This window comes from Symphalangus syndactylus, chromosome 5 (genome assembly GCF_028878055.3).
Source record: "Symphalangus syndactylus isolate Jambi chromosome 5, NHGRI_mSymSyn1-v2.1_pri, whole genome shotgun sequence".
Classification (NCBI taxonomy): domain Eukaryota; kingdom Metazoa; phylum Chordata; class Mammalia; order Primates; family Hylobatidae; genus Symphalangus; species Symphalangus syndactylus.
This window is the reverse complement of record NC_072427.2, coordinates 154,109,828-154,124,532: the sequence shown is the minus strand read 5'-3', so window position 1 is coordinate 154,124,532 and position 14,705 is coordinate 154,109,828. Positions and strand designations below refer to the sequence as shown.

The 14,705-nt window shown below is 36.8% G+C and overlaps 1 protein-coding gene across 39 annotated transcripts in view; it reads left to right on the top strand.

Moving 5' to 3' along the window:
- Positions 1-14,705, top strand: part of WNK1 (WNK lysine deficient protein kinase 1) — a 158,394-nt gene that overhangs the window by 47,413 nt on the left and 96,276 nt on the right. For all 39 annotated transcript variants that reach the window (XM_063639848.1, XM_063639847.1, XM_063639839.1 and 36 more), the window contains exon 2: positions 12,654-12,826. In XM_063639848.1, coding sequence (XP_063495918.1) covers positions 12,654-12,826 — 173 coding nt within the window. The remainder of the gene's footprint in view (positions 1-12,653; positions 12,827-14,705) is intronic.

Genomic DNA, 14,705 nt, shown 5'->3' with positions numbered 1-14,705 from the left:
CCTTTTTTGATGGGAAGAGTGTTTTATCTTTGTGAGTTCTCAAGTGTGATGATCTGTGGGCCTGCTGATATTTAAGAATGAGGCTTACCATGAGGCAAACTCTGTATTTAGAGTTTGTCTGTATTTAGAGCTCATAGTAAGCCTCATTACTTGTTAATGGTCAGCCTTCATTCTCAGGTGAATGGTCAGGGAACCCCCAAAATAACAGATGGTAACTGGTTTTGTTCTGAGATGTTAATTTGCACTCTAATGGCCCTACTAGTTGTTTTGATATCTTTAGAGTACAACCTTAATTTCCTGCCTACCCAAGGGTAAGCATTGGGTGATCATTTTGCTGTGCGCACAGAAGGTAAGAGGCATTGATTAGTCAGTCCTACAGATTCTTCGTTTTTAAAAATCTCATGTCTCATTTCTGCTTTACTGGATCTCTCATTGTTTTTTGGAGGAAAGGTATTGCTTCCTTTCTCAGGTACCCTCCAACATATTTTAGGCTGTTACTTCTTGGGCCAGAATTTCGCCATTTGTATCTGCTGATGGCTCCTCTCTCATCCTCTTTATTGTTTGCATTTAATATTTTATTTCTGTAACTTTCTTGAGTTATGTTAATAGAATCTGGAGGGAAAGTAGGTAACAGTAAAGTAAGCTGTTTATACTGTCATTCTGAATTGTAAGCCCCTACAGACTTCTTGAATGATATTAATGGATGTTGAATCACCTTTCAGTATGGAGGGACAAGCCTGTTCTTTGGTGTCCTGTGTATCGCTCTTTGGTTGTTTGCTTAGCAGCGTTGAAAATTGAGGAGGCAGAGGTGTATGTATATATTTGGTTCAGGATAGTATCTCACTAGCACCTCCCAATATAACCTTTTTTCTTTGTGTGTGTGTGTGTGTGTGTGTGTGTGTGCAATGGCATGATCATGCTCGTTGCAGCCTCAACCTCCTGGGCTTAAGGGATCCTCCCACCTCAGCCTACCTGGTAGCTGGGACTACAGCCATGTGCCACCATGCCTGACTTTTTTTTTTTTTTTTAAGCGACAAGGTCTTGCTCTGTTGCCCAGGCTGGTTTTGAACTCCTGGCCTCAAGTGGTCCTCCTGCCTTGGCCTCCCAAAGTGCTGGGATTATAAGCGTCAGCCATTGTGCACAGCAAACCATTCCTATTTTCCCACTAAAATAATCATAAAATCAGGAATGAATGAAAGCTCCAATCATTACTACAAATGAAAATTGACAGATATAAAGACAGAACTCTGGGAGTAAGTGGTACTAATGATGAGGTAGATTGAATCAGAGAAATACTATATAAATTTCAATTTGCACAATGTGTATTTATTTTGTTTTTTGAATGATGACTACCAGGAGGAAAAATCCTTGTCTGTCCCCATTGTTTGTTCAAAAGTCAGACCTGGAGCCCCTGCTAACCAGAAAATTGAGCAGTCATCAACTTCCCCTCACAGTTTTTCTACATATAAGCATATTAGTAAAATTAGAGTGATGGGGAAGAGGGCTGTGGAAATGGGAAGCTGATAATGTACATGTAGTATACTTGGGCATTATTATCCAAAATATGGTACATATACTTCTAGAAATAGTAGATATTTTAGGTTGTACGTGAATGAACGTTTTAAAGCCCCAAAATTTCTTTTAATAACTAACAGCAATACTAATTAGTTACGAGGATGCTAAAATAGGTAGTAAGTACCTGTTTTATGATGTTAAAAATATCAAGTAAATATTATAGCTGGTTATTAGTTTTGGCAAAACATTGTGAAAGTAGTAGACAAATGACAGAAACTTGAGAAACATTTCCTCTAGATAAAAGCTTGCTAGAAACTGGCAATAGTACTGCTTTTTACACATATCACATTTGTAAATATGAGAAGGGAGTTTGACTTCCACTTGTGTGTCAGACAGTGGGGTCATAAACAGTAGGTTTGGAGGATCTATCCTTGTTCAATATAGAAGTTCTATTATGATTGATATGGAAATGACTTTGACTTATTGTTGAAGCCCTGATACTAAACAAATCCTGATTTCGTTTGAATCTTTTTTTCCCTCTAGAAGTAAAAAAAGACAATTAAAAAAAAATCCTTAATTTTCAGTTTCTTCTTTGAATAACAAAGTTTGGAAGTGTAGGGGGTTGGAACTGATCTCTTGTCACAAAGTTTAAAGGTTAAGACTGGGGAATTATATTTGTTTCTAAATGAAAATGTTATGATTATACATAAACTGAAACTACGGTGTGAAGATGGGCAGTAAATGAGATAGATATTTTTGAAGCAGCAACTGATTTTCTTTTTGTCAGACTCTGCAGCCAGCCTGAGGCCATAAATAAATGTAGTCAGAACTAGTTTCATAAAGTTAGATGGATATGTTCAATAAATAAGAGCCATTTTCCATAGTATTCATATTTTGAACATGATGAGCAAGGTTTAGCCAAAAAATATGTGCATATTCTTATGACTCAGGGATATCACACAAAAAAGAAAAAGAATAAAATTGAAAAAATTAATGTATGTATTCTTTTTTCCCTGGATTGATAAGCAGCTTCTAAAAGTATGCTAATTCAAAGGTTAGTTTTATGTATTGTAAACTGTAGTTAGATAAATAATGGTTACTTTGAAAATCCACAGTAAATGCTGCTGATTTGACAAGGAAATGTGTTTATTTAGTTACACTCTAAGGATGGCCTTCTCTGTTGGGGTACAAAATTAGTTCATTTTTAAAGATCATAAACAAAATAGCAGGATTGAGCAATATAAGTACAGAAATAACATTTATATAAAAATCAAAGTGCAAAACAGTATAGTAATCATTCATGAATAAGTAATGTGTTGTAAAACTATAAAAATATACAATAGCATGATAAATACCATATTCCAGGTAGTGGCTCTGGGGACGTGGAGAGAAGAATAGTGGTATTATTTCACAGAAAATAATCTAAAAGAAATATGGCAGCTGGGTACAGTGGCTCACGAGCCTGTAATCCCAGCACTTTGGGAGGCCGAGGTGGGTGGATCACCTGAGATAGGAGTTCGAGACCAGCCTGGCCAACATAGTGAAACCCTGTCTACTCCCAGCTACTCAGGAGACTGAGGCAGGAGAATCACTTGAACCCAGGGAGCAGATGTTGCAGTGAGCCGAGATTGTGCCACTGCACTCCAGCCTGCGTGACAGAGTGAGACTCTGTCTCAAAAAATAAAAATAATAAATATGGCAAAACATAAAGAAGTGACAAATATCAGAGGGACATATATATATTCCACATTTCTGTATGCTTGAAAACGTTTATGTAAATTTTTCTAATGTATACAGTGACTTTTTAAAAGTAATATGCTAAAACCAATCGAGCGAAATGACAGTTGGATTAAATTATAACAATATTAATGCAGACAACTCTGTTTTCTAGTTGCACTTATCAAGAGGTTAGTATTGAATTATTTACTTGCTTTGCAAATAAGAAAATGTAAAATTTTAAGCTTTTATATAAAGACCTAAGATGACCAATAGACACTTTTCCTCATGTACATCAAGTCCTTACCAAGTATAAGAAGTAGAACAGTATCTGTATCTCCGAAGCTCTCAGTGTACTTCTCCCTAATAACATCTCCCTGCCTCCCCTGTCCTGAATTTTACATTTCATTTTATAGTCTTAAGTGACAAGGGCAAGGTTTGTCAAAATCAAGTAATGTTCAGCCTTTTTGGCAGTGAAATACACATAACATAACTTTACCATTTTAACCATTTACAAGTAACTTAGAAGTATACAATTTTGTGGCATTAAGCACATTCACAATGTTGTGCAATTACTGTCATCCATATCTAGAACGTTTTCAGCATCCCAAACTGAAACTTTTTTTTTGGAGACAGAGTCTTGCTCTGTCGCCCCGGCTGGAGTGCAATGGTGCGATCTCGGCTCACTGCAACCTGTGCATTCCGGATTCAAGCGATTCTCCTGCCTCACCCTCCCGAGTAGCTGGGATTACAGGCTCCCGCTGCCACGCCCAGCTAATTTTTGTATTTTTAGTAGAGGCAGGGTTTCACCATGTTGACCATGCTGGTCTCAAACTCCTTACCTCGGGTGATCCACCTGCCTTGGCCTCCCAAAGAGTTGGGATTACAGGCATGAGCCACTGTGCCCTGCCCCAAACCGAAACTCTTATCTCTTAAAAACTGAGTCCCCATTGTCCCCTTTCCCTGGTCCCTGGTAACCTTTTTTCTACTTTCTGTCTCTATGAATTTGCATATTCTAGATGTACCTCACGTAAGTAGACTCAGACATTATTTATCCTTTTGTGTCTGGCTTATTTTACCTAGCGTAATGTTCTCAAGGTTCATCGGAGTTGTACCATGTGTCAAAATTTCATTCCTTTTTAATATTAAATAATATTCCTTTATATGTATACATTTTGTTTTCTGTTCATTTGTTGATGGACACTTGGGTTATTGTACCCTTTGACTATTGTAAAAAATGCTGCTGTTAACATTGGTGTTCATGTATCTGTTGGAGTGCCTGCTTTCAGTTTCTCGGGGCATATACTTAGAAGTGAAGTTGCTGAATTGTATGGTAATTCTGTGTTCAACTTTTTGAGGAACTATCATGCTCTTTTCCACATTATCTATACCATTTTACAATCACAGCAGTGCACGAGGATTTCAGTTTGTCCACATCCTTGCCAACACTTTTTTGTTTCCCTACTGGCCCTATTTTTTGGGGGGGACGGGTAATAGCCATCCTGATTGGTGTGAAGTGGTATCTTACTGCTAGACATGTTTTAAAGGAAGAAAGGACAGTTCTTTAATGTGACTTAAATTGTTAAAACATTGTATGTGTAAATGGAAAAAATACATATACACTCCTTGTGACTTACGAGCTAACACAGCAATAACAGCAAAACCAATTTTTAATTTAAGTGCTAATTAAAACCGACTAAAATTAATGTTTTTGACAGTGTAAACCAAATTGTGGCTGTCTTCCTTTATAAATAACTTAGTCTTATGTGAGAGTATCTATTTCAGTTACAAATTATAACTGCAGAAACTTTAACTGGTAAAAGAATTCAGAGTATATAGTTAGGGAAGTTTGCTGACATTAGGACGTGCCAAACTACCTATAGTCAAAATTAATTAACAAAATTAATGATTAATGTGTCAAACTTATAAATTGTCATTTAGGTTATTATTTGGTTGCTAATATGATTCTTAAAGCAAATTGCCTAATGAAGCCTTGTGGTCACCTACATGAGCCACAATATACATATATTTATTTTTAATTAATTGTCTAAGTTAGAACCCAAAATTCTTTTTTCTGAAATTTAAAGAAGAAAAAAAAAAAATTCTTTTTTGCCACCGCTGATAATATCGATAGTCCAAAATTAAGGAAATGCTAACTTCTCCTGATGACTTCTTCAGCCTATTTCAGCCTGTGAAACATATTCAGGAATACTTATGGGAGAATAAATCAATGTGAATGGGGTAGCTGCCATAAAAATAATGTTCTTAATTTGTGTAATTATTTTCAGTTTTCAAAGCACACTTACAATATGTTGAATCCTCAAAATAATTCTTAGCTATTCAGGAAAGATGGTGTTTTCATTTTACAAGCAAGAAAACTAAAACTTATGGCAGTTACTTTAGAAATAGGAAAAGAAGAAATAGGCATGGCATGTGAGAATAACAAGAGTCCTTATCTGTAGTGGGTTGTTTTTGGAAAGTATTGAGAAATAAGCTGGATCCAAGTGACTTTGGAATTTGGATTTGATGTAATAGAGTATTTTCCAAACTTACTGGTCATAAGAAATCCCTTCCTTGGAGACTGGGGCCAGGGTCCTAGAATCCTTCCTTAACAAGTGCCCCTGAAGATGCTTATACTTAAGCAAAATTGGTTAATTATGCATTTACTATTTTTGAGCAAGGAGCTTGGTGTCATGAAAATAGTGTCTGGGGGAATATCTTTATCTAAAGGGTAGGTTGAAGGGTAAAGAGAGTCATCAGGCAATGTTTATTTTGATATGAGGTAGTTGTGGCTTTTATTAGTTTACGACCATGGAAATGAGATATGGGGAATCATGGAATTATAGAGATTGCCTGGGAAGACAAAGGGAAATAGGGAATGAGTGATTTGTGGAGAGACTTTATAGGCTTGGACATATATTGAGTCTTTTGCTCATAAAATGTCCAGTAGATATTTGGAAATCTAATTTGAATTCCAGAATTAGTAAAACATTACACTTAAGTCAGACCTTGCCAGGCATAAAGATATTGTATATTGTTATGTTCATTCTCAATATCGTATATTCTCAATATAAAACTCAGTTGCAGGTTGCATTTGTTGTAGAAATTCTGCCTTCAGGTTTTGTTTTTCCTGACTCTTCAAATCTTCTCGCTGGGCTTCTGGGCTAGATCTCCCTGTAAATTTGAAATAATTATTCCTTATTCCCCAAGTAAGCATGGAAAAGAGGGACAGAAATGTTAAGATTGAGCTGATAAGGAGAAGATCCTTGTGGGGGTGGGGTGTGGGGAGGGGGTGGGAAGGTAGTACACAGTATTTAAAGTTAACAAGAGCTGGGTGTGGTGGTTAATGCCTGTAATCCCAGCACTTTGGGAGGCCAAGGCAGAGAATCACTTGAGGCCAGGAATTCTAGACCAGCCTGGGCAACAGAGTGAGACCCTGTCTCAATTATTTTTTTCCTGAAATTAATGAGTCCTCCCTCTTTTGCTTTTATTTAAGTGAAAGCCATATCAGGCACACTGAAAACCTAACTCTTTGTTTTTATATACTGGGCTTATTTTTTTTCTTGATTTCTTTCTTGAACAAAATGAAACAATTCTTTGAGATGCTTGTCTTTGTGATGTGCACAACCACTTTTGCTTTCCTGTGGTGGCAGATTCTTACAGGATAACCCACTAAGTTTCAGTGCTAATAACTCCATTTGAGCTTTTCAGTTCTGTTTTGTTGGTTTCCCCTTTGGCAAACCCTCATTACCCTATTCAAAAAACTTTGGGAACTGTTTCTTCCCCATTTGCTGCAGAGTAACATTTGTCTCTGAAGTGTAAGATTTCCTTCCAGTAGGGAGCAATAATTTTTCTATTTTTACTCTCATTCACATTTATCTTTCCTTTTTCTCCCCTTCTCAGCCTTCTTGCTTTCTTCAGGAAGATCTCCTGCAAGACCTCACCTATAGTAGTTTGAGTTTAACCCTGTTAGTTAGCTGCTTTCACATTCAAATCAATTTAATCTACTTTAATAAAAAACTTTAAAAATTTATGTGAATGACTAGGTATGGTTCTAAGTTTTGCTATGCAATAGATTCTGTAAGTCACTTAGTGAAACTAGTTTGCCTTTTTTTTTCTTTTTTCTTTTGGAGACGGGGTTTTTGCTATGTTGTAGGCTGGTCTCAAGCTCCTGGCCTCAAGCAGTTCTTCTGCCCCAGCCTCCCAAAGTACTGGGATTATAGGTGTGAGCCGCCATGCCCAGCCCTAGTTTGCTATTTTTCGTTTTATTTATTAATGTATTTTTATTTATTGCCTTTTTCCACATTTTCTAAGCCATTTTCTAATAGAACTAAACGTGTTTTTTTTTCTTTTTGTGGTTCAGCTATTATATATATCTGCTACCTTTAGCATTAACCTAAAGCTTCCTGTATATGCCAAGTCTCAGGTATTTTAGAATCCCATGTGGCTTTTATGCCCTCCAAAGAGGGGTGGAGAGAACCTCTTAGACCCCAACTTTTACATACTCTTGGCCCAGATTTGGGGATTAAGTGAAGGGTGCCTAATGAATAGAACCTATACATTCGTATACATCTGGCTTGAGAAAACTGTATCTTTTTTTTTTTTTTTTTTTGAGATGGAGTTACGCTCTTGTTGCCTAGGCTGGAGTGCAGTGGCGAGATCTCGACTTACTGCAATCTCTGCTTCCCAGGTTCAAGTGATTCTCTGGCCTCAGCCTCCCGAGTACCTCGGATTACAGGCGCCTGCCACGCCCGGCTAATTTTTGTATTTTTAGTAGAAATGGGGTTTCACCATCTTGGCCAGTCTGGTCTCGAACTCCTGACCTCAGGTAATCTGCCCACCTCGGCCTCCCAAAGTGCTGGGATTACAGGCGTGAGCCACCGCACCTGGCCTCCTATCTCTCTTATAAGTAGACTTTTCTTCTTGCTTCTTTGAAACAGAAACTTTTTGTAAATAAAGTGTATAAAGGTGAGCCATATTGGGAAGAAGGGGCTGATAGAGGAGTTATAACAACGCGGTTACCAGATTTTTTTTTCCTCTTTTTTTGGTGTTTCTGAAACTGGTACCATTTCAGAATGATAGGTAAAAGTCTCCATGGAGAAGCAGGGGATGTGATGCCATGTTTACCTGCCCCTCCCCCCCATAATTATCATATCTTTTCACCTACTGAGGAAAGTTGGGCTCACATAGACTCTCTTCTTTATGGGATAGACCCCGAGTTTCATCTCTAAGAGTACCAGACTGGAAGGTCATAAAGAAATCTGCAGTAGGAATTTAATCTGTAGATTTGGCCACATAAAATGCAGGTGTAATTTTTATATTATACTTCAAAACACCTTGAAAGCCATGTTAGTCTTTTTGCTATCTTTAACAGTTAAGAATTTTTGCATGAGAATTATTATTTTGTTTCTAGTAGTAGTTTTTCCAACCTTTCCCAGGCCTTCAGTCTCTAATTCTGAAGTTTTTAAGAAGAGTTAGTTACCTACAGTTAATACTTCTGTCATCTTTGAATTGCTGTTATACCATATAGGCCTATGAGAGAGAGTTGCCAGACTTAAATAATTATTTATATGCTTAATTTCTTTTAACATACAGAATAATTCTTTAAAAAATTTTTTTCTCTGTAAACTGTAACTGAACCCATGCTGCCCTGGAAAGCAATGTTACAAACTGCTGTACCCTCTGCCTGAAGACAAGTTTTTATTTCTTTATCATAATACCCAACAACAATTAGTATCACTTTAAAAGATGAAATAGAGGCCGGGCACAGTGGCTCACATCTGTAATCCTAGCACTTTGGGTGGCTGAGGTGGGCAGATCACAAGATCAGGAGTCCCAGACCAGCCTGACCAACATGGCGAAACCCTGTCTCTACTAATAATACAAAAATTAGCCAGGTGTGGTGGCACACGCCCGTAATCCTAGCTATTCAGGAGGCTGAGGCAGAATTGCCTGAACCCGGGAGGCGGAGGTTGCAGTGAGCGGAGATTGCGTCACTGCACTCCAGCCTGTGCAACAGAGCAAGACTCCGTCTCAAAAAAAAAGATGAAATAGATGCCCATGTCTTTGCTAAGTCAGTGTGGTGCAGAAAATGATAAGGAGGGAGTATTCCAATATTGACCTAAAATATTTTAATCAAGAATTCCAGACACTTTTCTCCACCCATATTTTGATATGTAGACTTATCATATGTGGTCTTAATTTAGTAGTAAAATTTTGAATATTGCATATATATAATACTAGAGAAATTTAAATGTTAATAAGACTTGAGAACCAGATAATTTTGGGGATGCGGTTGTTAGCTGTAAAGTAAAAATTTCAAGTTTAATGAATGAAAACCAGTCTCACTGCTTCATTAGCACAATTGGTTTGGAAGGTTTGCTTCTGGGCAAATAAAGTGAACAACAGCAAAGGATGGAATTGCTACTTTAAAAATACTAAAATATGAGGGTAAAGAGATGTCTGTCAGAGGATGTTTAAAATGAAATAGCTTCTTAAAAGCAAGGGACGGAAGATGTGCAAATGGTTATGAGGTCATTGTACTAAACATTAGCATTGTGCTTCTCACTCCAGAAGAAATTACATCAATGGATAATCTACTGAGCACTGTAATTTGGGTAGTACTGAGATGAACAATTGTTTTAGTTGTTGCCTGACCCCCACCCCACCCCCAGTAGCTTGGAACTGTGCATGTTATGAAGAGGTCATGTGACACTGATCCTTGGTTTTGCTCATTTATCCTGTCAAAACAACTTAATGTAGATGGAAAGAAATGAACGAAATGAATAGAATGGGTTAGCTGTATCAGCCTTAGTTTATATGGAAGGTAATGAATGCTGCAATTGGGATAGTATAGTATATTAAGGCCCCAGGAATATCCAGCTCCATAATGGTGAAGAGAAGGTTCTAAAAAACAACAGTGGCTAATCCATTCTAAGTCTCACTTGACGTTTTAATGCTACCTTTTGATATGGTCTTTTAAAATTTTATCATTGTATTCATGATAATTTGATTGACAGTTGGTAATATTTAAACAATATATGGTTCATCTTATTTTACCTTCAGCTGTAATTTAGTATAAAGTTCCTATTTCTTTTCAATAATTATTATATAATAACAAACATGGATCTTCTGAGAGGAAAATTATTTTAGAAGTTTTGCAAAATATTTAGGGTTTGTTGTCAATGAAACATGAGCTTTGAACCAAATCTTCATTTGTCTCTTAGTTCTGTTTTTCATGTGAATTTGAGGGAGATAATAAAATTTTGTGAGTCAGTTCATCTCACAACATTTTTCTGAGAATTAAATGAAGTAAAGCAGCCAACTAGTAAATAGCAAATACTTGGCAAAAATTATTTTTAAAACCCCAGATGTTCCTTCTGATCTGTGTCTTACGTTAGTTTTGATCTACTTTATTATTGTCTTAAAGTCTTTTGGGTGCTAAAATAATGTACTTCTCTAAGATATTTTATGAAATGTTCCTAGATTTAAAAAAAAAAAAACAAGATTTAGTTATAGATGGAACAAGTAGACAAATTATTGAAAGAAGCCCCAAATTATTTGTTTAGGTTTCCTGTATTTCCTGCTTTGTTGATGATAATCTGTTGTCATGCAACTGTATTTCTAACTTCAAACATTAAGCAGGGGTTCTCAGATCCCTTAAAATAAATAATACTTTTCAGAAAGGATAAAAACACTTAGATATATAAAGTAGCCTGTATTTATAATATAGATGTCTTCTGGGCAAATTAGAGATAAAATAATCTAAATATTTGTATGGAATTTTTAGATTGCCATTCAGTGTATTCTCAAGGAAAATTAAATACCGATTTTTGATGGCAAAGAAGTCCCACCTGTTTTTTTCCCTCTATGCTTTGCTATAAATAAGTAGTTGGCAGCTTTTTTACAATAAGCTTTTACAAACCATTTTTAAAAATCAAAAGCTATGACCTTTGTGATCATTCTGTATGGGTTGTATTGGACTTAACTGAGACTCAGAGGCCCAATTTCAATTCTCATTTTTCTTTTAAGTCACAGGAATTTTTTATCCTTGGGGAAATGCTAACTGCTTATTAAGGACACACACACACACTTTTAAAGGGGTATTGAGGGGAAAAGACATTTATGGAATTCATTCAACAAATGGCTGTTAAAGAAGTCACTATGCTAGGTTGTCAGGTGCTAAAGATAGAACACAAAAAGGTATTTTGTCACTGCCTTTTTGTAACAAAGCCTCTGAGGGCTTATTCTATGGGGGATAAGAGTCAATATAATGTTGCCTGTGATTAAGTGTTATGTAAGAGGCATGTACATAGTATCCATTGGTTTTGATGCTATTGGGCATAGTAGAAACAGGAGTAGTAACTTGATTTCCTTTTATTACATTCCTCATTGGGTACTTTTGGTGACAGAGTGAGAACCTTAAAGTTCAATTAATAATTGATGTAATAAGAGAAAAATGAATGAACAAGAAGGTAGATCAGAAAACATTGCCCAGAAAGTAGCATACAGAAGGAAATGGAAAATGAGAGAGAAATTTAAGGATATTATGGATAAAATAAAGTTATACACATACTCACACACATTTAAAAATTGTTTAAAAAGAAAAGAGTTGGAAGGGGAGAAAAAGAGAATGAGAGGAGACAGTGTTTAGAGAGATAATAACTGAGAATTTTCCTGCTTTGAAGACAAATACTTGAGTATTTAAGTTACTGCTTAAAAGAAAAAAAAAAAAATTAGGCTTCATGCAGTGGCTCACACCTGTAATCCCAGGCTTTGGGATGCCAAAGTAGGAGGATCACCAGAAGTTCAAGACCAGCCAGTGCATCATAGCAAGACCTCATCTCTACAAAAAATTAAAAAATTAGCTGGGCAAGGTGGCACATGCCTGTAGTCCTAGCTACTCTGGAGGCTGAGGTGGAAGGATCCCTTGAGCCCAGGATTTGAGGCTGCAGTGAGCTATGATAGCACCACTGCATTCCAGCCTTGGTCACAGAGTGAGCTCCTGTCTTTTAAACAAACAAACAAAAATAAAAACAATGTTTTGGTTAAAGATAGATTGATTTTAATCAAGGCAAAGATAGAACTGGAATTTATATTTAGGTCTTTCTGCCTCCAAAGCCTGTGTTCATTTCGTGACATTAAATTGCATGTCTAGCAATTGATAACTTATGTTGGATGTGGAAAGTTAACTGCACCTTACAAAAATGAGACTATATCTGAGTTACACATTAACAGTAAAGATACTACAGTGATCTCAAGCATGAATTTATATAATCCAAATCTATCATTTATAACTTCAGCATTTGCATTTTTTAAACACCATCGATCATGATTTAGTAATGTTTAAGTATCTAAGATTAACTGTCTGATTTGGTGTTTTATCATTTTAAACCACATTCTGTTTTGGTTTTTGATTTTAGGATCGAAAATTAACAAAGTCTGAGAGGCAGAGATTTAAAGAAGAAGCTGAAATGTTAAAAGGTCTTCAGCATCCCAATATTGTTCGATTTTATGATTCCTGGGAATCCACAGTAAAAGGAAAGAAGTGCATTGTTTTGGTGACTGAACTTATGACGTCTGGAACACTTAAAACGTAAGTTCATCAATATTACAAAAGCTGACCAAGAAGTATGAGAGAATTTGATTTTTTAAATTTCAGGTCTACCAGTTTTACTTTTGTTGTCCAGCCTACTAAGAAGGGAACAATCCTTCCAACTGTTACTGTATTAGCATATTTCCTTGCCCACAAAGTCCTCTGGTATATAAAGTGATTTGATAATTATTTATTGGTAAGTATTGAAATGAGAAGTTATGGCCGAGCATGGTGGCTCACGCCTGTAATCCCAGCACTTGGGGAGGCTGGGGCAGGCGGATCACCTGAGGTCAGGAGTTCGAGACCAGCCTGGCCAACATGGTGAAACCCCGTCTCTACTAAAAATACAAAAATTAGCCAGGCATGGTGGCATGCACCTGTAATCGCAGCTACTCAGGAGGCTGAGGCAGGAGAATCGCTTGAACCCAGGAGGTGGAGGTTTCAGTGAGCCGAGATCACCCCACTGCATTCCAGCCTAGGTGACAGAGTGAGACTCTGTCTCAAAAAAAATTGAGTGGCTAAGGGATCAGAAATCAAATGTCAAGGTAGCCCTCTAGTGGTTAAAATGAGATTAAGGTTTATTGAGAAACTACCTATTTTTTTCATTTGTATTGTGCTTTGCTATATCCCTGCAACTTTTATATCAGATGCAGATTATATTGTGACAGTTATCACTTAAAAAATACTTGTAGTTCCATTTCCCATAACATCAGAAGTTAATCCCCAAATAGCTAGTTCTGTCATTCCTTTCACGGAAATAGGTTTAATGCAGAAATTTCCCATTACTTATTGTAAAGAGCTTTTGGTAAGAGTTGGAGTATGCTTTTGTAATCCCAGGTTTCTTAGAGCAGCAGTCCCCAACCTTTTTGGCATCAGGGATTGGTTTCATGGAAGACAGTTTTTCCATGAACTGGTGCAGGGGGTGGGGCTGGGGAAGTTTGGAATGATTCAAGCACATTACATTTATTGTGCACTTTATTTCTATTATTATTACATTAAAATATATAATGAAATAGTTATACAACTCACCATAATGTAGAATCAGTGGGAGCCCTGAGCTTGTTTTCCTGCAACTAAACTGTCCCATCTCGGGGTGATAGGAGACAAGGCAGATCATCAGGCATTAGATTCTCACAAAGAACTCTCAACCTAGATCCCTTGCATGCACAGTTCACAGTAGGGTTCATGGTCCTATGAGAAGAAATCTAATGCTGCTGACAGGAGCCGGAGCTCAAGTGGTAATGCGAGCAATGAGGGAGCGGCTGTAAATACAGATGAAGCTTTGCTTGCTCGCCTGCCACTCACCTCCTGCTGTGTGGCCAGGTTCCTAAAAGGCCATGGACTGGTATCAATCTGTGGTCCAGTGATTGGGGACCCCTGGTGTCTTAGAGGATCTATTTTTACTCAGAGAAGAATCTGTTGTAAGTTACCTTGTATAAATTTTTTATTTGATGCAATTGGATATTTTAAAATTGTCACTGTAGCATATATTCTTTATTAATTGTTCAAGTTAATACTGCTGAGCTGATTAATTCCAGATCATTGGAATATAGTGTTACAGCACCTGGATATAGTCACTTGCATGTGTTCTGAAATGCTTATGGTTAACATGTTGAAACATCAGCAGATCATTTCTGTCCTGCAAATTCTGATTTCTTTATCCAACTTCCACTCTTGTTTATGGCAATACCTTTATCCTAGTTAGACAGGCTTCTTGATACTCTCTTTTCTTCCACTAGAATGTGCTAACTAGCACTATATACCTAGCACTATGAACAAGTGCTAGATACCACATTCTAGTGGAAGTATCTAATACTGAATGATAAGTATTTGAATGAATTAAGGAGAATTATGTGGTAATAATTATGTGTACATCTTG